Consider the following 23,403-nt stretch of genomic DNA (forward strand, 5'->3'; position numbering starts at 1 on the left):
GAGGAGTAGGAACAACAAAACAGCTAATGCCCAGGCTGTTATGAAAGTGGTGCTGGGAAATTGTGCTAAAATGAGTGCTTCTGGCTTCCTAGTACCTCCATCAGATATATAAAATCATATGAGGGAAAAACTTCCTTGCAATATTTTGCAGTTTTTTGAAGCATACAACTAGAACGAAATTGTCACTATAATTTCTTCCATCTGCTCCCTTTGGCTACAGGTACAAGACTGTCAATTCATCATACACAAAAAGAAACCTGGGGCCAAATTCTCTTTTGGCATAACTCCACATAAGTCTTGGACTTGATCTTCCCATGGAGAACTGATTTGGAAAAATTCAGTGGAAAAACAAGAGAAAAATGGAAATAGCAGTACCTGACTGTCTTTTCTTATAATTCATAGAATCAGATAAAAGACCCTAGGATACTGTTTTAACAGATTTCTGATTCAAACGCCTTCAAGAACCAAACACCAACAAAGTACTGAAGCAGTAGGCCATGCCTATTTCTATATGCAATAAGCAATGCATGGCATTGTATCTGTAGCAGATGCTGGATGCATTGTTATGAAATTTTAATACTTGGCCATCCCTTTTTGCAGATTGCTGTTCTTGCCAAAAGAAACACATTTGATCTCTATCTATTAATCAGTATGTGAAATGTTTTGGAATATAAGAGCGATGATAGGACCTGATGGGGTTTGTAGTTTTTGATGCCATATTTAATATAAAAAGATTTTAGAAGAGGAAAATGGGACCTCTCTTGTCTTTTGGCCTTGAAGTCTATTGTGTTTGTTAACTGCATTATGAGAAGATTTTCTTCCACTAAAACAGTATGAAGAAGAGATTATCATTCTTACAGGAATTAAACAGAATTCAACAACAGAATGACTAGGCTGGAAGAGACCTCCAAGATCATCGACCCATGCCCTAACACCACAACTAGACCATGGCACCGAGTGCCACAAAAAAGTCTACAGAGAGCTTCAAAACAAAGACATAAGCAAAATTTGAGGTGGGACACTCCCCCCTCCCCAAATGTCTCATTCCACGTGGGGTACCTTAAGACCTGAGGGTCTTGAGTGAAGTCAGGTTCAACTGTGTTCACAGTAGGCAAAAGATTTTAATTTATATTAGGTGTCTTCTCACCTGAAAAACTTAAAACATTGTAGGCTGAGAGAGTTGTGCCTGTTTAGCCTGAAGAAGGCTCTGGGGAGACCCCATAGCAGCCTTCCAGTACCTAGTGGGAGCTTATAAAGAAGAGAAATAAGACTTTTTACACAGGCAGATTGATAGAACAAGGGGGAACATTTTTAAATTAAAAGAGGAGAAATTACACTAGATGTTAGGAAGAAATTCTTTACTGTGAAGAGAGTGAGGCACTGGAACAGGTTGCTCAGAGAGGTTGTGGATGGCCCAATCCTGGAAGTGTTCAAGATCAGTCTGGATCAGGCCTTGAGCAACCTGACCTAGTGAGTGGCATCCTGCCCATGGGGACAGGGGTGGTACTAGGTGATGTGTAAAGTCCTTTCCAACACAAGCCATTCTGTGTTTCTATAGAACTACATGGAAAATAAAACTGGTGTCCAAAAGAACATTTTTATATAAACACTGTCCTATATAATTGATCTGTTATTATCAGCTACAGTAAATATCAGCAGTGTCTAAAGCATAGGTGAGCCTCAAGTCTCTAAGAGCCATTTGTAAGAAAGAGCAAAACATACAAACCATTCTGTGTTCAACTGCTGGTATTGGAATTACAAGTGTGTACTGTAAACTGCAGATTGTTGTTTGGCTTGTAGCACCTGATTTTCCTGCATGAGAATGTAAATAGGTACATATTTTTGAATGGCCTGTGCTGGTAAGACTGCCATTACGGCAGGATGAAAGGATGAGAGAAAATGGCCTTAACTTGTACCAGAGGAGGTTCATGTTAGATATTAGAAATTTTTTTTCCACTGAAAGAGAGTCACTCTCTCTGGAAGTATTGCAAATATATCTGGATGAAGCACTTGAGGATCTGGTTTAAGGTCTATTATGGTGGTGTTAGGTTGACTGTTGGACTCAGATGATCTTGATTGTCTTTTCCAATCTTGACAATTCTGTGATTTTGTGATTATGTGATCTGACCGTGTAAATTCAGAAAACATGACATATATATCACAGGAATTGTAATTACTCATAAGACACTGCAACCCTAACAGGATCAGCATCTCTAAAACTGTAAGTTGGCAATTAATTGTGCACAGCATTTGGTTTGTCATGACTCATGATTGACTCACGATTCTCTCGCAGATGCAGCTGACACCAACCCCAGAAGTGACTGAGGGTGAGAAAGTAAGAATCTCACGGTGGGTTCATAGTATTGGTAATGCATTCAAAAGCTGGAGAACAGGGATTTTGAAGGACCCTGTGACACAGGTCCCAGTAGCAGTTATGTGCTAAGTAAATCTTATATTTAGATTACTGGAAATTAGGAATATAACTACAGGGAATTTGCATTGAAGTTGATTAATGCTGTGCCTGAAGCTGATGAGACTTCTGGGTTTAAGTTAATTTGAGAAAGATCCGCAGGACCTGCTGATATGCCTCTCAGATAGGTATTACAATAAGAAGTAGGCCTCTAGCCTTAGCAAAGGAGTCAGGGCATATAAATTAGGAGCCAAGGCATACAGTGTGAAGACTTAAGACATGGAGTACATGAAGCAATGCAGGAATTGCTAACACCATTGTTAGAGTGAAGTGGTGGAATGCAAATGTTGGAGAGCATCCAGCACTTCATTCTGTTTTCTGCATAAAGCACAGGCATCTTCTGGGTCATTTCCAAAGAGCAATCTACAAAATACAGGAGTTAGTGTATGGAGAAAGATTGGTTGAACTCCAGTCCTTCTCCACCATTAGACATAGGGGCCCACATTAAGTGTCTCTATCAACTTGAGCTTCAAGTACTTCACAGAGCAGAACTCACCTCTTCTATGAGTCTAAATCATCCAGAAAGTGTGAAAAGTAGATTGAACGCCCTCCTTGATCTCAGAGGAGGCAAGTCCAAATCTACCCTTCCTTCCAACTGTGTGTTGGCCTTCGTGCTGTACCTGTGAGAGGGTCAGGGTACCCACTGCACCTCCCTCCAGGTGAAGCCTCTAAGCAGCCAGGAAGGCAAGCACAGTGAGTTCAAGAGATGAATCCTCAAAGACACCCAAAGTCTCCCAGCAGAGAAGTTTATAAGGTAAAGACCTGGGTTCCTTCCTCTGAAGTGATCATCAGCTTACAGATGCCTTGGGTAAAACCAGAAGTTACCCTGTGAACAGGAACCCAAACCCTCAGTTCCCCAGACCCCACAGCCTGCCTTGTCTACCACATCAAGTGATCTTTGTAAGTCAGTGCCGAATCCTGGTATGGCAGCTTTCGCTATCTAGAGATTCACATAAAAAACAAGGCCTCTGTCCCCGGAGGAGGGCACACAGTGGGAAGCCAAACATGATCAAGTGCAGGGTACTGTGGAATTGGTGGGATAACAGATGTAGGGAACTGTAGATGAGGCTGCTGCTGGAGTTGGGGTTTTGGGACAACTCTTGTGATAGGACAAGACAGAATGACTTTAAAATAGAAGAAGAGAGATTTAGATTAGATATAAGAAAGAAAATCTGTCCTATGATGGGGGTGAGGCACTGTAACAAGTTGCTCCAGTGGAATGGATGCTGTGATGCCCCATTCGTGGAAGTGATCAAGGCCAGACTGGACTTGAAGCAACCTGATCTAGTGGAAGGTGTCCCTTCCAAAGGCAGGGTGGTTGGATAATCTTAAAGGCTTCTTCCAACCCAAACCATTCTATGACTCTATGATAAGTTGCAAAGTCATTCACCTGTAGATTCAAAAACAAGAAAGCACATGATCCAATATATTTTTAAAAGTGATGCCATGGAGAATTTCAAGGGATTTAGTGGTCTGTGTGGAGATGGAATTGCCTCAGCCCTAGACCTCTTGTCTTGCTGTGTGTACTAGCTATTTGAACAAAGAAAATAATGGATTTATTAGGAGTCTTTCATTCCCTCTTGCAAACATAGCTAGTTCTTCCAAATTAGGAAGGAAGCAGCTTAAAAAAAGAAGTCTGTGTAAATTTGCAATCATTTTGTTGTATCATTAATGCCTGATAACCTAGCTGCTTACATAAGACCACACTTTCTCATTAAAGGGACAAAATGATGGCCCAGAGAGATGGCCAAGATCATGGTAAGGATTAAATAGTAGCAAGGTAACAACAGCAGTTCATTTCAGAGGCAAATGAAGATAAGGAGAAAGCAGCAGTTATTGGATTTGCTGTTCTACAACAAATATATGTATGCAGACAGCGCTCAGCTTTCTGCTTGTCTGCCATTGCCACACCACCGTGTGCTGTCAAAGGGTCACCCAGTGCTATTCAATGAATGGAGCCATCAGGGCTGTTCCTGTAACAGAGCTGCTGGTGTGTTCCCTGGCAGGTCACACGCAGCACAAAGCTGGCCCGCATCCGGACCCGAATCGTGGCAATGATGTCAGGCAACAGTGAGGAGAGAAAAGAAATTTCATGAAGTTCCTCATTATCTGAACGCAACTGTCAAAGCTTTGATTCATGCCAAGGGTTCTGCATGTGCAGCAGTTTTCTGTGCTGCTTGATAATGCATGTCTGAGGCATTTTATTGGAACTCTTTTTTAGGACATGCCAGCTGTGTGATCAAGTACTCTGGAAAGTTCAGTGGTTACACTGCTGCAGGCTTTCAAGAAACCAAGCCATCAGGAACAATTTATGGCCCAGCTCTCTCTTTGCTGCCTTGTTTTGCTCCTGATGAGATGCAGAATCCCTGAGAGCCTGGTGTTATATCATGTAAATGAGTAAAGCTTTGAAAAACTGCTATTTTAAAAAATCCATTTAACTGATAACACTACCCAGTCACCTTCCAAGCTTCCTTGAGTGTCCTGCATCTCTCATTCTGATTTAAAATGGATTTTGTTCTTCAGAAGTACACAGTAATTCCCAGTGGTGATTTTTACTGATAGCTTACACTAGAGCTCAGCTGTGCTGCTCCTGAATTTCTAATCAGCTTAGCAATGACAGAACTCCTGTCAGAGAATTGCACTAAACCTATTTTATATTCAAAACTAGACAAGCAAAAAGACCCCTATAAAAATACTTTTCTATGCTTTATCACAAATATATGGGATAAAATAAAAAGAGGTGTATGCTTTTCACCCATGGGGCATGTTTTCTCCTAATCCCTGGAAGTTAGCAGAAGGAATGACTGGCTGCTTGAACAAGTTACCGCAGAGCAAGTTTATACCATGGCTGCTATTCTGCTGTGAGAGCCTGTCAGAATGTTTGCAAACCACAGCAAAGTGGGTAACTTAGCCTGTACTCACCAAGTTACAGAACCACTTGACACTTAACCACAATTTAAAGAACAGTCACTGCAGTTGCAAAGTCACAGCTTGTGCCGCCTGTTAGTTGTTTGTGTTGCTGCATTCAAAGTATCAGAGAGGTTAACATTGAAATGGTCTCCTCAGGATGCCTAAATGCTGTAAACAAAAATCAGAGATGGTGTTTGCTTGTATTTTTGGATGCATATTTGTCGTATTCCAAGTTTCTTTTCTGCACAGACTGGTCAAAGACTTCCTGATGACCTTTAGCAAACCACTTTGGCTCCAATCCTAGGAGATAATTAGTCCCACACTTCCACTGAATTAATGATTAATCAGCTTTGGTGGTCTAGGATTAATCCTTCATTTCCTCAGTTGAGGAATAATAGCAGGAGGCAATAACATCCTTGTTATCCTTTTTGTCTATACAAAAGGATACAGTCTATAGCGTTATTGGGAATAAACCACAATTACTGCAGTGACCACAATGTAGTGTACATCTGTCTAGATTTGAAGTAGATATTTTTGTCTCTTGGGTTTGGTTTTTTTTTTTTCCTCAGAGTGATAGTTCCATGGTGGGAGACCATGCTATGAGGTTTTAGCATTTGTATCCTCTGATGGCTGTCACTTTGAAACCAAACTACCTCATTTAACATTTGTAAAAATTGCCAGCAACTGATTGTCACATTCAAATGTTTATTCATCTGTTTGCCCAAGAAGGGATATATGCCACATTTGCTTAGAAGTCAGTGAGAAATGAAGCTCTCCTTGACACTTATTTTCAATTTTGATGACTAAACAACCTTCCATCTTGTGAACTGGATGCAAACCTACTCTGAAAGAATCTAACTTTGTTTTCATTCTAGGCACATTCACACCAAGGATATCTCAGATCATTTAACATTTTTAAATCAGTGAGAAAATTAATTTAAAACCTGAAATGGATATAATCTCTGTAATGAGCAAAAACTGCATTTCAACAGGACAAATTGGTTTAATTCTCAATAATTGTGTGTATAAGGACTGAGATATTCTTCAACTTGGTTTCATCTTTCTCTGAAAAGCATCAACCTATTGTGAAAGAGCAGTGAATACTATGCAGAAAACCCTGCACAAGAGGGGACAAGTTCCATTCTAGTCCTCTGCTCTGAATGAACCTTTGTCAAGTCACACATCAAATTGGCCTAATCACACAAAGTTGCAGAATTGTGCAGGGATGTAGAGAACAGCAACACTGCAAGAGAAATAAAGAATTTCTGGCTCACCAGCCTATGCTGAAGGTGTTAGGATGACATTTTCTATTAGTGTCAGATACCAAATTCAAAGTGGTTCTTCTAGTAGAGTACACTGATGGTTTGTCAACATTGTATGTGGGTTTTATCTCTTTTTGTGTGAACTAAAATAGGGTTAAAAAAAAAAGCTTAGGAAAGTAGACTGACAGAGTATGAACCTGCAGTCTGCCAAGCTGCTGAGCCATCCACTTAGTGTTTCAACTGTCCAGCACTCTGGATAGATGTCAGTTTTGGTTCTCAGTGAGGCTATACAGGATTTACCTTCCTGTATTTTCAGAAATAATTGTCCCTTAAGAAAACCCCCAGGGACTTAAAAGGCAAAATTTAGGTGCTCCTGCATTTAGAAAGAAATTTATTGATTCAGGAAGATGAAATGAACATTATGTCTTGAATTGAAGGCATCCAACAAAAAGGAATATGCAATTTGGTTTATCCTCACACTTAAAATTACTAATGTGAACATGTACTTTCTCAGCAGATAGCTCATTCTTGGGTTAAAAAACAGCTAGAATAAATGTTCTTAAGCTCTGTGAAGGAGCTAAAATGACTGTGCATCCTTTGTGACTACCATCACAAAGAATACAACTGGCATTTAAAGAAACTATTCACAGTAAACAAATTAGTTTAGCAGGTATACACATATTGATTCTTTAAATAGAATAATTTGTCTCCTTCTATAAAAGATCTGCCATCTTGAATTACAAAGGGACTCTAGTAGTTAGCTTTATACTATTTTTTAAGTTTATGATTCATTAGGTCCCAAATAATTTTTCCCAAAGCCTTTGAGAGTTTACCTGTACTAGCAGGAGAATGGAAAAAATCTTTAATTTTATAATTCTATAGTTCTTAATTCTTAATCTTAATTCTATAATTAACTAATCACTGAGGATTTAACAGCAAATGCTACTGCTCTACCTGCCACTGCTATGGCTTCATTAATTTTACGGAATATGTCAGAGTGCATTAGTCTGATGTATTGTCAAAAATAATTATTGTGTAGTCATACTCTGGAAAGCAGATAGGTAAAAATGCAATCTCACACACAGATAATTCTTTTGAGCATACTGTCAGATCTGCCTATTTTGTGACAGAAATACTCTTCTATGTGTTTCAGTTCTGCAAGCACCTTGTTTACATCATATCAATAAAACTGAATGTATTGAATCCCCCAAGGGCATTCTCATCACAATGATCACCAAACCTGGGGTCATGGAGTTGTGCACAAATTTTAGAAAAGCACAGCTGGAGGATCTTAAAGCTGATGAATCTTGAGTGAATTCACAGCTTGATTTTCTGTAGGCACCAAAGCAGACATAATGAGAAGATAATTTAATCTGAATTTTAGAAGGTAGGCAGAATTTCCAGGGCTATCAGAGCACATATCTTTCTGATAGAGGCAATGTGCTTGATCTGAAAGTAATTAAGCCATAATAAATATGAAACCCCATAATGCCATTTTAAATTACTTCCATTTTCAAATAACACTGTAAAATAAATCTCTAATTGTCCAGTGTAACATTCTATTGTGCAAGAGCCTTGTTTCAGTGATCATATTGCTTCATTTCTTTATTAATTCACCTAACATAACATTGTAGGATATCCATCTTTGTTCATTGTTGACTTCATCCTTACAACCCTAAGTAACTTAGTTTCATATCACACCATAGAAATATCCACCAGCCTATTTCCCACCTCCTCTTCCAGCTCTTTCCCCTTTTATGTCAAATACCAAAATGATCCCCCACAGCTCCCTCCAGTCTGAAAAGCAAACAATTGTTCCTCTTTCTTTTTCTATCTCTTTGCCATTTTCTTATCCATAAAAGTACTGTCCTCCTTGCTCCATGGTTGCTTAGTTCCCTAAATAATCTTTAGCAAAGGGCTTAGTCAAAAGTCTTTTGGAATCCAAGTAGTTAGAATGACCTTGATCATCTCCATCAATATTCTTGTTCAATCACTCAAAGACCTTGTTCATAAGGCAGTATTTCTCCTCATAAAAATCTTGATTATTCTGCTCAATTAGATCCTTTTTATTCAAATGTCCACTAATTCTAATCTTCATTATACTTTTGTTCAATCTGCCTAGTAGAAGCATCAGATTACTGACCTAGAGTTCCTCAAATCTCCTCCAGAGTAGTTTTCAAAAGTGGCATCACACCAATTTGTTGCCCTCCAGTTTTTGGTATGAAGATAATCCAACACAACTTCTTCCCAGGCTACTGTGGTTTATTTATTCATAGAAATGTAACAAGCAGAGAGAACAAGATTGAAACAAGTAGAGCCTTTATCTTTTTCCTTCCTTCCCAACTCAGTAATTTTATTTCAAAATTTAGGTTCCTCAAGACTTACCCAAGCAAGTCATCATATAATTTATTTTGTCTGTGTCTCTCTGGTCTTCCTGCAACCAGTTGCTGACAAGTCATTCTTTATATTTCTTCAGGAAACTGAGGAATAATAACCTTGGAGAGCAAGCTTTTGGCCACACCAATGGTTACACTATTGTTTGACTTGTTTTAGAGCTTGGACATTCCCATTTTGCAGACAATAGGTAATTGTTTTATCTCAGTTTCTTTTTTTTTTTTTTTTTCTCCCTCTTGGGCTGTTTTTCATTCAGACTTCTGCCCTTCCTACCTACAACAGCCTGGTTACTGTGCCACAGCTATCCTTTGTACGTCCCTAGGAAAATATTCATAATATTGCCTGTGCACTCTCCTTGGGTTCAGACCTGTCCCACGATGAAGTACTGCAAATGAACTTCAGGAGGCTTGAGCAGTCTGTGCTGGTTTCCCAGCATGGACCGTGTGGCCAACAGACAGGACCAGGAGACAAAATCTGCACAGCTGGCATGGTTCAGAAAGCCAGCCAGCAAAAAGGAAAACATCCTTCTCTTAGTTCATGTAGTGGTAAAAAGAGCTGAAAGCCAAGCTTAGGAGGTCAGAGGATCATGAGGTAGCAGAGTATAACAATCCCGTGACATGGGCTAGTTCTGGAGTCACAGGTTTTTGATAGGAAGCACTAAGATAGAAGTTTATAAAGGCCAGGTGCAGCTGACATTTCCCTGAAGTTGGAACATAACCTTCCACTGCTGTACATAAATGACTGTTCAAGTTGCTGAAGAGATTTCAGTAGATTTTTGACAGCCTACACTGGCTCTGTGCTTGATGTGCCATTCTACATTGAAAACAAGGGCAAGTGTGGAAGCAAAGGATTCCTCATCTTCCCACTCTTTGTGCAGTCCACTAGGATGCAGCCAAGCTGATGGATGGTAATAGGCATCTGTGCCTTATGTTTTACCAACAGTTCAGCAGCTCGATGTGGTGGGCTTGGCTACAGGTGTTTCTCTTTGTATAATTAGCAGAAATTACAAAACCAACCTTTAACTCAGTGGCTGCCATTAATTTTACTTAAATGAGAAACAAATGTGCAGGTGAGTGAAGAGTTTCAAGTATTCCCCATGATACCAAACTAAACTGTAAACTACATGAAACAATAAAAAATTAGCAGGGAAGATATTAATATTCACAGCACTTTTCAAACTAACTGTGTAGGTGCTTTCACAGCTCACGCTTGACAAATGGCCTGAATAACAACACCTGGTAGCACAACAGTGTGAAGTAAAGTGTGTGTATGTGCTGAATACACAAAATTGGCTGGAGGACATTTCTCCTTGTTAACTGATCATGTTAAAGATGAAGACACCCATAAGCCCCAACCCTATGGTGTTAAAGAGGAAGAGACACCATCAATGGATTAAACATTCCAGGGAACTTCGAAGAGAGCTTTGAAACAAAGGAGGAGTCAGCCTGAAAAGCAGTATAAAAGAAGCTAAAAATTGGTTTGGGGTTGGGAGAGACATCTTGAAGGGTAACCAGCAGTAGTCAAACCTGGTTTGACACTGCCAGAATCTGCCCTGCCAGCATTGCTACCACCACTTACATCAAACAGGTCATAATCCTTATGGAATTCTTCTTGGAGCCAGTGCTCAACAGGTGGCATGACTAGATGAGGCACAAGTGGGAACCCACACTCAAGATGCATGTAAGGGGTTTGTGGAGGGACCTTTCTTAGCCTATAGTAGATATGGTTTATCTCTGGTTTATTTATACCAATAATGGTATTATTGGTATTGATCCTGCATGTACTGCAGGTGAGTTATATGTCATTAATAAATCAATACATTGCTTTAATATTTATTTGGCTTAAATTATGAGAGCTGAACAATTTTCCTCTGCTTCACTATTTGGACGGTGGATGATAATACTAGAGAAATCTTTTCATTTCTTGTTTGCTGAAGAAGCTTTTCAACTATCTAGTGGCTAATTTTGTATAAAGTGAATATGAGAGATGGCTACTTAGAACTGAGTATATGTAGCTTTTGTTTGCTGTGAGGAGAGCAGTTAGAGGGCCTCTACACAGAGGCTGAGACACACAAAGAACATCTGTGCTCAGAGAACATTGAAAGAAGGAGAGCCTTCTCAGTGCAGTGCTGGATTCAAGATAATGAGATCCAATCCAAAGTTTGCTATATACCTCTAATATGACCTTGGAAAAGGCATTTAACATCCCACTTGAAAGATCCAATCAGTTATCTGCAAAGAAGAAAAACAGCTATGGGAGGGGTTTTTTTCCCACTCTCTTTTTGTTTATTTTGGACATACTTTGGGATTGCCCTATGCACTGTTGCAATTTCATTTGGGGCTGCAAGTATAATTAAGCAAGTCTGAAAGTCTGTCTCAGGAGTAGTGCTGGTGAACAAAAACTGAAGTGAGGATGTCTCCACTGAAGCACATTGCAAAGGTGTCCTGGTCTGGTACAGGTCACAGTGAGGTCTAAGAGTGACACCCAAAAGTCAGTGGTTTCCAGAGCCCAACACAAGGACTCAGCAGGCACTGTGTGGTGCCTACGCAGTCTGGTTGCAGCAGGAAGGATCCTCAACACTGTGAGAAACTGTTGCTTTCTGAAACGGATGAGCAGGGAAACAGTGCAAAAGTAAAGCTTTGGCAAAGGCTTTCAGTCTGTGCAGTAAGCCCAACACTTCTGTAAGTTCAATGACCTTCCCCCATTTCTTTTCCATTTTTCACAAATATATTCACGCCTCAGATCCACATTGAGACCCAGGCTGGATTGCAAAATATTCAAAAAATCCTTTCAAGAATATTTTCCTTTTATTACCCTCTCATAGAATTTTCTTCAATTAAAAAGTATCTATTACTTTAAGAGGTATCTTTACAAGTCATTGCAGAAGATACTGTAGCTGATAACTGAGACAAACAACACTTTGAGTGGTTTAAATAAAACTAAAGCATTTTTTCCTCCTTGAATAATGCAGTCAGGCTTGAAATGTGGTATCTGATGCTCTATTAAGTTTCTGTTTAGAAAGACAAACATTTTTTAGGTAGTCTTCTGTCAAAATCTTTGTGTTTAAAACAAAGGAAAGTAGAACACGATACTGCTATACTCTGGTCACCTCACAGGGCATGACACCTTGTGATAAGACAAATGCCTCTGATATGAAAAAATACCTTGAAGTATTTACTGCACTGATGACTTAGGTAAGACAGAATTTAGAGTAGCAAATAATTCTGACACCTTGGAAGATTAGTTGAATTCTCGATTCTGCAGAAAACAAAGCCTGTGATTTTCACATTTTTTCCAGCTGCTTAATAGCAATTTCAGCAAGTAGTCTCTCTGAATGAAAGCAGAGCTGTGTGCTTGAGGTTGCATGCCACTAGCTGGGAAGCCAAGTGGCCAGGAGTGATGTTTTCTCTTAGCATGGTTAAGCAACTCATACCAGAAGGTGCTCATGCTTTTATCAAGTGTTTAATTTTGTGATTAGGTTGAGATCTCAGGAATGTTTTCTGTTTTGCTTCTTCCCCATCCCTCACATCTTCAGGTTGAGACTAATGAGTTAAACAAAAGAACTGAGATTAAAGAAATCTACAACAATAGAATAAAATAAAAAGAAAGAATTGCCTAAGACTTTTAAGGAAAATGGTATAAGTGGACAAAAACAGTAGAAATGTAGTTGGAAGTGGTCGAAGTACAAATGAAAAATACAACTATTTTAATGAAGGCCACTTCCTGCCTGAAAAAAGGCTGCCACAAAGGAAAACATCCAGAAATTGGTGAAGGGACTAAATTTCGCACAAGAAGAGTTTTATCTGACTATAAAAAGGTTATGTCATAATGAGAAAGGAAAATAGGACTATTTAGGAAGTAAAGGAGATCTAATAAAAGACCATGTTAATTGCCAAACCAGACATGGACTCCCGGAAAATATAAACATGAAAAAGACAGCCGGTTCAGGTCATATGGGGACTGTGGTATTTATGCAGCAAATGTAAGGTTTAATTGGGAGCAGCCACATTGCTGGTTCCTGCAGAGCCTGAGCCAGCTGAGATGGTGTCTGGGAGAAGCCATCAATCGCACGCAGCTTCAATGACACTGCCAGACTTGGATGTGCTTCTCAGACAAAGACTGTCTGCTGAGACACAGCAGAAGAGGAACAGTTTGCAGGAGACTTCCTACAGTGGTTTAAGGGTTGGACCAGGAAGAAGTGGATGAAGAACAATGAAGAGACTGCCTGTTAGTTGGTGGTGACGACCTCGGGGTGCAGGAAACTTCTCAGCAAAGCTCTAAGTTGTGTGTGAACAAGAAGAGAAATTCAGATGTAGTTTGGTTTCTCAGGAAGAGAGGAACAATCCTGGCAGTTACATTTGGGTGAGGATAAGCTCCCATCTCACTTTATGCAATGGAGGGAATTCTGAAGGAAGAAAACCCCAGATATCTGTGAAAGGAAAGCAGGAGCCACTGAGGACAGTGATCTAGACATTTTCTGTCCGGTGCAGCAGTCTGTAACACACCCAGCTGTATCTGCTCCACAGTATCTCATGGCTCCATACACATGCTGCCCAAGGAACCTGCTTGCTCCCAGGCCCTGGCTCTGCCTCAAACAAGCAAAACTGGGGAGAAGAAAAGAAGGGGATGTAACAGCAGCATGTCTTCTTTGAATGTAACATGCCTAATTCTGTTGATAGCTCTGACACTTTACACAATATAATTACATTTCAGTAATGCACTAGAGTCATTTATGAAATATTACTCAGATAATTGTCTTGATAGTTACTTTAACTGAGATAAAAACTCCCTGAATTGTAAACAAAGGGCAATGATAAACATTAATGTGTCGGGTTGGAGCTTGGTGGCTTACTGCTGAGACTGGTATTACATGCAGGCTTGTTTAATGATCTGAATGAAGGTGTAAACAGAGTATTAAAAGAAATCCTGAGGGTGAACTGAACTGGAACAAGATGAACACAGTGGAGGCAAAGCACTGATGAAAGAATCTTCAAAAAAAAGATGGTTTGGGATTACTGGACTGGGCCAGGGTCTAGTTTTCTAACTATACCATGCACAACATTTCTCTGCCCAGGTTTTCAATGATGCTGATTGATTCCAGACTCACATAGGTGATTTGGAGCTAAGGAATTATTAAATGTGAAGTTACTATAAGATACAGACAATTGGCGTCTGTTTAGGCAGAAGCATCCCCTTGCAAAGCGGGAATCCTGCGAATACTGTCCATGCCTCTGGGGTGGCAGGAGCAACAACACTGAGTGGGATGCTGGGCATCTTCCTAGAAGAGATTGGAGAATTCAGAGAAGAATGACAGAAGTTACTGGGAGGATTGAGGAGTTTGGTGGCACACACACAAGCACACAAAAATAGATGTGTATGTGAGAGTGAAAGTAAAATAGACTCATTTCACAATGTCAACAAACGTTTGCAGGATGTCAGACAAATTTGTGCTTCATCCATATGTACTGAAAACCATCACTGGGAAACTTGTTTTGGTCTATAGCTTTGTGAAATCATAGCCTTGGCAAATCCAAAAACCTGCACTGAAAATGTTTCTTTAATGTTTTTAATCCAGACTTTACTGCTGGATTTTGCAGGGCAGCAAATTGATCCCTAAATTATAATGATAACTTGTTACTTGAAATTCTGTAATTCAACCTTGTAAACCCAAAAATCTTTGGGCATTTCCAGAAAACCAGGATGCAGTGGTGAAGAGGTATAATTATTCAGATGGGGGCGGGAGGGGCAGGGGAGGTATGAAAAGAAAATAAAATTTATCTGAAATAACTTAGAAAATAATGTATTCAGAATGCATATTTTAGGATAACACAAGCAAGAAAGAGAAAGAAAGAAAGAATTCTTTCAGAGGTGATCCCATCTCATAAAGCCTAGGTTTCTAGAAGTTCACTTACCAATTCCTTCAATGTGTATATTCAGCAATGAGTAGTTTTATTTGCAGCACCCTCCCTGGGATGTCTATCTATCTGTCTGTCTGTCTATCCTTCTATCTATTTATCTTTAATACAAATTAATATCGAACTGAAGAAATTAAATAGTCCAAATGAATGGTGATAGAGTATGTAGTACTGGTAAGGGCATTTTCATAAAAGGGCTCAGAATTGTGGCAGCACCACCTCTAAAGGTTGTAACTAATTGATCTTTATCTAACCTGTCAGACATACTGCCCAAAATGGTATTTACAGCATTTCCCAATTTAACTGTAGAGACTTTTCCCATTGCACGCTCATCAGGTAGGCTCACTGAATTTACCAGGACTCAGGAGGTGCTTGGAGAATCATTACTGGTAGAAATTCAAACCCCAAATGAGCTTCTGTATATTGATTTCCAGATGAGAGGTATGTAGATAAAAATACCCCTTGTCAACTATGGTTTTTGTTATGTGCCAGTTCCACTTGAAATTTTCTGCAGACGACCAAGATGAGCAGAGTCTGCTTGCAAGGAATATTTTTCCCTACCCCTTTGATCTAAAGCAGATGTTTCTGATTATCAGCAGAAGGCCTGTGTTGCATGCTGAGAAAGTCAGTACTGCTCAGTAAAGGGTATTGGTAAAGGTAGTGTTAGAGGGGATAAGGCATGTATTACCACTGTCAAATTGCCCAACTGTTCCACTGCAGTTTTTATTGCAGAAGTTTTCTAGGCTCAGTAAATCAGTGAGAAGCCAAGTCACACCTTATTACTACGCCAGAGAGTTTCAGATTGCTTGGCATAAAGTACCTAGGACAGACAGTAATTTCAGGAAAAACATAGAAACTAGGAAACCCCAAAGAAAATAGGAAAATGGGGGTTTCCTGCAGTACCTCCATACAAGGCAGCTGAATTCAGTGTCACGTTTTTTCTGAATACAGCCCAACATACTTTAAGTCATTGCTGATGTTTATGAGTCTCTTCTTTCCCCCCATGTAAGCTGAATTAATGGATAATGTGATTAGATCCATCCTGTGGGCAACTCACAAATCCCTGTCCATAATGGAAATGTCCTACTCTTCCTCTGTACTGCTCCAAAGGTCTCTATGGAAGTGCACATGGTTCAGCTGTTGACACTCAGTTTCTCAAAGCAGATGTTTTACACATTTTCAGGGACGTGGTTTTCTGAATACAAATTAGGAGAAGTGGCAATGGAAATGACAATCGGTGGTATTTGTAACTCAAATGAAAACATTCACATTTACCAATTCTTCTGTTTCTGGAGCTCTAATATAAAGTTAGCTATTTTTCTTATCTGATTACATTCTCATTCCAGCATATATTTCTTTTTCCCATTAAAACTGAGTAACTTGGTCTCTAAACAGCGGAAAAATTAAACACCAATTAGAGCAATTAGAAAATCACTAATTTTGTCTGCTGAGTCTGGTTCTGCATTCCCTTTTGATATGTAAGTTCCAAGGAGGTCAACAGGAGGTCTGTGTGTAAACATGCATTAGGATCTAGTCATAAAGGAAAATTAGATTAGGGTTTTATAAATAAATGACTTTTTTTTTCTTGATTGATTAAATAATTGAAAAAATTAATCACAGGCCTATTTGAAGTAAATTTTCTTCACAAAAAATATCCTGTTTTTTAAAAAAATGAAAATCTTCTCTTTAAACAGGATTGTTTAGAAAGGTTAAACAAAATAGTTTCATTTAATTTTACATGCTTTGAATACTTAAGGTCACTTTTAAATATAGTGCAAAACAGAGTGAGAACAGTGCTTTTTTCCAAAATGTAAGAAAACATTTCAACTAATAATGGTGTTTATTTAATTCAAATAATTTTGACAGAAATGCACCAAGCTCATAACAGTAAATTGTGACCTGTGTTTTCCAGTGAACAGAGAAGACAGGAAATATCTGCATAGGACTCTGCTGCAGATTTGGCTGCTTGGAGGCTAATTCCAGTAGGAGCACTGCCTCACATTATTTGCTTCAGAAACAGGACAGGTATCTAATCTTTTTTTTTTTCTGCTGAAAACCATGCCTCCTACCCTGTTTTCTAAGCAGCTGTATTGTTTTAAGCATAGAAATGTTAACTTATCTTTAGATTTAATGGAGTAGTAGAAGGACTGGGGGAACAGCTGGGTTGCTTCACTGTAAATCCTGTGATTCTTGAGGATGATGTACGACAAAGTCAGTCCCTCGTTTCTGTACTCTGCCTTACTCTCACTCTCCTTCTGTTTCTTTATTCTCTCTGCCACAGTCCTCATGGCAGCAGACATTTCCAGTCTAACACGAGTCAGCATCTTCAGATACAAGTGAGTGGTATAAACCTCTTTTTTCATCCTGCCAGACAAGAGAAAGGTTAGATAGCTACTTCAGGTGACCACAAAGCTGTCCTAAGGCATTTACAGCTGGTGACTGTGCAGATGTTCACAGGAGTCACACAGTCTCCCAGCAGCTCCTACAGCTCCTGGCTGCTGGGGAGAGGGAAGGCTGTGGATGGTACCCACAGGTTCTGGACAAGTGAGGATGCCAGGACAGTCCCTGAGGCTGGCTGGAGGGCCTGTATGTGGAAACAGATGAGGAGCAGATCCTGCTTGCCCAAATCCTCCTCAGAGCTCATGGATCCAGTTGTTACCAAAGGCAGAGTGTCCACCTGCCCATTATTCCTTGTCTGCAGAGATGGCTCTGTTTCTCCGTCCTCTCTGGCACATTTCCTGCAGCAGCTGAACACACATGGGCAGAGAGGATACCATGCTCCCCAAGCATTTAATCACATCCATTTTCCTAATTACCCTTCCATTTATCTATTTTGCATGGCGGGTTTCTAGTTGTAAATAGGAAGCAATTGGTGGGTGGTTTGCCTCAAAGCATAACTATTTTTTTTCCTCTTGTTTTCCTGCAAGCTTTTCTTTTAAGACAGACAGAAGAGGTGCAAATTCAGTTCTGTTCTATCTATGCAATTTTCAACTCCTTTTGCTTATTCTCTGGTTATTTATTTGTGTATCTATTTATTTATATATCCAGTTCTATTCTCATTAAAACTTTCTTGGTTTTTGTTCTTCACTTTTCCCTCTGCTGGGATCTGTCTTTGGGGAAGAAAAGCAAAGACCATCCCAGAAGATCATCCCGGCAGAATTACTTCAAGAGGACAGCTGTTCAGATGGACTAGGGCACAGGAGGGAGCAACAGCAGAGTTCTGCCTTTTTTGATAACCACTGAACAAACCCAGACAACAAAGGATAGGAGCACCCAAGCTGAGCAAAGGTCAGTCTGTCTGTCTTTGTGATTTTTCCACCTTCTTTTTCCCTCTGCAACAACCCTTTTATTACAGCATTATAATCCAGCATTAAAATGATAATTTTCTGTAATGCAAAATCATGTGAAGTGCTTTTTTTTTTTAATTTTTTTGCTTCCTTCTCTTCCTTCAGCTGAAAGCTGAAAGCACTCTGATTCTCGTACCCAACTAATTGCTTTTGATCTTGCCAAAGTTCAAGTTACGGTATCTGATATGTTTTTCATCGCAGCAAGCTCTGTTTCCACTGAATGAATACTGATGAGTTAGACACTAAAAAGTGCCTTTGGTCAAACAACATGCCTTGTTCTGAATTCTCAGTAGATCTAAGCAATTACAAATCTGTCAGTACAATCTTTACTTTCAGAATGAACGGCAATATTTTGTAATAAATTTCTAAAACTTTTATCAAGAGGTTTTTTTTTGGGGCTGCAGGGTCCCTTTTCAATGCACACATTTATCTAGGCGTGGTCCTTCCAGATCCTCCCTGGGCCACCAGCCCATGCAAGAGCAGATGATGAGGGACAATGGCAATATGGGAAGGAATCTGTACTTGATACCCTTTCTGAGGCAGGATGGGACCACAAGATCTAACTTTACCCAGTGTGAAGCACAGACTTGCCCCTCACTTGACATCAGCAGGACTGACAGTATCTTAAAACAAACACCATGAAATCCGGACCACCTGGGTCTAACAAAATTGTCTGGAAGATCTAACTCTGCCTTTAACTCACTGTTAGGAGCAGATATCAGGGTTACTCTTTTCCCCCACAAGCACTTGTTTTCATAGTGATGGCTGAAATGGCAAATTTAGACATTTCTTCAGGAATATAACACAACATAGGACCATTATCTGAAATAGTGTATTTGCGAGGTTCTCAAATATAGAAGTTAGTGAAGGAAAGTTATTCCTGCAGAGATACAGTGACATGCTCACTCAGGAGTTAACTTCTGAATAAAACCAGCCTCAAAGCATGAATGGAAACTGAAATCCATGAAGCAGCTTCCGTTTTAAAGAAACAACTAAAGAAATGTGTTACTCATTCTTCAGACTTCTAACTGTGGAAATTAGGCACACTCCTATGGGTTTTCCAGCAATGTTACAATTCCATGCAAAATTACTGTGAGGATAGAGGCACTTCTCATTGAAAAGCCCTCTCTAGACATGTAGAGAACAGTTTTTGAAGAGCAGTTTGTTCCACATGTGCTGAAGTGTGCCATGTAGCAGGAGAGCTGGGGCAGGTGGCAGGACAGGAGACACCATCTCAGCTGAGGAGGTACCTGTCCAGCTCCTGCCCAGCAACCCAGGCTGTGCAGAGAGGCACCATGACAGCCTGGGAGAGCCTTGTGTAGTATCCCAGATGAAGTGCAATTTATTTGGCAATCCTTTGGACCCTTCAGATGCAAAATAAGAGCAAAAAAAGCACTAGAATATGGGAAAAAGTAGGACTCTCATAGGCCCTGGGCAGGAAATGCTTTGCCAAAGGCAAGGGATTCAGGAGCAGAGCAGCAACAGCCAGAGCTGCAGCAGGAGGGGAGCGTGTGACTGGGGCTAGGGTGGAACTTCCCATGTGTGGGCCAGTGAAGTTCCTTGCCCAGATATGAACCTCATTTTCCCCCTGCCCAGTAACTGTCCCTGTGTGGTCCCTGAGAGTGGCACTGAGGACAGGAGAAAAAAGGACCAAGTGTTTTGTGAGGGATGGTAGCTTTATTTAACTTTCTGCTGCAATATTGCCAATTTGTGCCTAATTCATCACACCTCTCATGAGAAGATGCTCTTCTGCCACTGCTGCTCCTTGCCTCTCCAGCCAGCGTAGTCCTTTCTGCATTTACTCCTGCCCCAGACACATCCATTTATGTTGTTCAGGCTGCATCTCCTTTTGCTCCCTGCCATGCTTCTGTTCTTGCTAGGGTGCTTTTGTGTCATCATTCCTTTTTCCTGGCAGGTGTTTTAGCTTGTCCTAGTTTCACCTTCTGCATCCTGATGAAGCTGTTTAGAAAAAGGGAGGGTACCTGGGCAGAAATCCCCCACAATACGGTTCCCAGCTCTGTAGCAGCATCCAGGCAGCTGAAGCAGGATTTGCCCTGAATTAACTGCATGGGCAATCTCCATCATAAATGTGTCCTTTACACTAATTTTGCACCTGTCAGCAACTGCTGAGTCCAAGCTCAAGAAAAAGCCTTGCAAATGATTTGAATGAATGAATGATTGAATGAAATGGGTTGTGGCTAATATTCTAAAACAATTGACAAACTGATCCCTGTGCTGAAGGAAGGCACAATTCATTTACTAGAAGCTTAGTCTCCATCTTATACATAACCAATAATACTCTATAACAAACAAACAAAAAAGTGAGATGTAACTGTACTCTGGGACCAGGTCTACATGACCAGATCAGCATTCAGTGTTAGAAGTGCAGCTTCATAAGTAAATATATGTGGCAAAAGTACCCTGACAGACACCTACACTTGTTTATTGAGGAGAGAAATAATTGAATAATTTTTTGGTCCCCTTACATAGTAGAATGTCTTAGCTAGAAAAATCTGTGGGAAAAAATAATTATGTCATCACAGCTGGCATAAAATGCTCCATTTTAAACAATTCAATCATATAGCTTTTCTCTTTAGAAATAGGTATTTTGGCAAAAAATATAAATTTACAAAGGAAAAATTCTAAGTTTGTTTGTAAAAAACTATACATTAGATTATGCTTTTAAAAAGTTTGCTTTTCTGCTCCTGATTTTTCAACTGAAGCTGTTCAAGGACGTATATTGCATTAAAACTGCATCTTTTGGTGCTGGAACAAATGCAGCCAAATGCAGACAGATGGAACAAATGCTGCTGTCTATATAGGACAGAAGGTGAAGTGAAACTATGCAAAGGAGCCAGTCCAATTTTCAGAAGGCACCTGGAGATTCTATACTTCGGAACACATTGATAGCCTACGAGCCACACAGACTTAGAGTGGGTGATCAGCTCCCATTGATCAAAACCAAAGAAAACAGAAGTGAAGAGCAGCTCACCGCACCTCGCTGTCACCTGCACGGTGGTTATCGGGATTTCCCCAATGGGCTCACCTGCCCTTGCGAGCGGATACACAGGAGGTTGATGCTGCTTTTATCTCCGAAGCACAGTGCTGGGAGGAGCCGGGAAAACACCAGATGAATCTGGCATCAGGAAAGTGAGCTCGGACAGTTGGGGCTGCCCATTCGGGCGGTGTGAGCGAGCCAGGAGCGCTGCGGTGCGAGCAGAGGGCTGCGGCCGCAGGCGGGTCCCGCTGGCACATCAAACTGCGCGGCATCACCGAGTGCAAAGCACCTTGAGGGATGCTCCAGCCAGGAGCAAGCCCACTTTTCTTGGAGAGAAGAAAAAAAGAGGCTCCTGCAGGCTACTTTTGCGCCTTGCATTCGGGGCATGTAATCCTCCGCTGTAGCCACAGAGCGGGGCCCTTGTCTTTGGGAGCCTGCGGAGGAGGAAAGGTCACCAAGCCGGGCTGCGATTCACACGGTCTCCTTGGACAGCCGCAGCAGAAGCAGCGAAAACAGGCCTGGCAAGTAGAATGGGAGGTACATGGACCTCGTCAATAATCTTCCCACGCAGACGTCTTTGCTAGGCTCTCACCGAAAAAAAAATAAAAAACACTGAAGGAAGAAAGCTCAAGTACAGTGGAATAGGATTTTCCTTGGGGATTCAGCCTTGCCGGAGCACCGTGGGGCTAGACTGTGGGGGGGAAGGCAAACAAGCTGCACAGAAGAGGACTAAGGCTTGCTCCCACGTTAAAAGACTTTTGTTGGAATTCCAGACAAGACTTAAGCTTACAGAGACAAACCTTTCAGGTGAGCTGGCAGAGAAGTGCTGAACACAGAAAATAATTTCAGTGGAATAAACTCCACAGAGCTGAACAGTTGCTGAGTGAAAAGCATGAGATTGTTTCAGGATGGGAATAATGTGGTAATTTGCAGGGCAGGTAAACGTGACTAACCCATTAGTAGTGTTAAGGTGAAGAACAGTGCAAGAGAGTCTTAAATAGCGAGGCTGCTACAGATTTCAGCAGGTACTCTAATTAAATATGCTTGAATGGATCATATTTGTTGAACTAAAGCAAAATAATTTTTCTATGTGTTCTAGAAACTCCCTCAGTTCTTTCCTCATCCATGTTTTATTAATTTTTTTTTTCTATAGATTTCCAGGTATACTTTGCAGCTACCTGATGCCATGCAGTCTTGGAATCATATCTTAACAAAGTTAATGGTGGCGTTTGAATTAGAGGGCTCAGTAACAACCAAAAACGGCTCAGGAAAAAAGCTGACTGTGAAATGTGAACCCATTCCACAAAAAGGCAGTGGAAAAGCTGGAAAAGCATGTGGCTGCAGGGAGGAGGGGGAGCCGAGCAGCTCTTCAGCAACAAATTAGTGAACTAATTAATCCGGGTAAAGGTATTGCTTACTCAGCTCCAGGGATGAGAAAACACATCAGGAGGAGGCAGCGAGCCAAAGCCTCTTGAGTTTTTGCACTGACATGAAGGGGGCTGCCTGAGGATTGTCTGATGCTTTTGCCCAAACAGGGTCAGATACAGGCAGGTCAACACATGGAAGCACCACAGACTCTCTGGACAACCTATGCCAGTGTTTGACTACCCTCTCAATAATACATTTTCTTGTGGAATTTCATGTGTTTCAGCTTCTTGTCTTGTTGTGGGCAACACTGCAAAGGCCCTGGCTCCCTCTTCTTCTTCCTTCCTAGAAGATATTTATATTCATTGATGAGATGCTTCAGAGCCTTCTATAGGCTAAACTGTCTCATGTGAGAGATGCTCCAATCCCTTAATCATCTTAGCAGCCCTGAGCTGGGCTTGGTGTGGTATCTCCACATCTCCCTCTCTCTCTCTTCTACTGGGGAGCCCAGAACTGGACACTGCAAAAAATATCCCTGCAACTCTAGCTGGAACAGAATAGTAGAATATTTGCAGCTGGAAGGTACTTGCAGTGATCATCTAGTCCAACTGTCTGACCATTCAGGGGCTGACCAAAAGCTAAAGCATGTTGGTAAGGGCATTGTTCAAGAGCCTTTTAAACACCGACAGGCTTGGGGTATCCACTACCTCTCTAGGAAGCCTGTTCCAGTGTTCTCAGGTTA

The 23,403-nt window shown here is 40.7% G+C and overlaps 1 protein-coding gene across 1 annotated transcript in view; it reads right to left on the bottom strand.

Annotated features, from left to right (window-relative positions):
• Window positions 1-21,568, bottom strand: part of RFXAP (regulatory factor X associated protein) — a 56,057-nt gene extending 34,489 nt beyond the window's left edge. The window contains exon 1 of the mRNA XM_088051296.1: window positions 21,345-21,568. Within this exon, the coding sequence (XP_087907422.1) occupies window positions 21,345-21,568 (224 nt within the window). The remainder of the gene's footprint in view (window positions 1-21,344) is intronic.
• Between the last annotated feature and the right edge of the window lie 1,835 nt (window positions 21,569-23,403).

Source organism: Pseudopodoces humilis, chromosome 2, assembly GCF_049639895.1.
Source record: "Pseudopodoces humilis isolate 2021_Gansu_Grassland_sample_001 chromosome 2, ASM4963989v1, whole genome shotgun sequence".
In the NCBI taxonomy this organism is placed as follows: Eukaryota; Metazoa; Chordata; class Aves; order Passeriformes; family Paridae; genus Pseudopodoces; species Pseudopodoces humilis.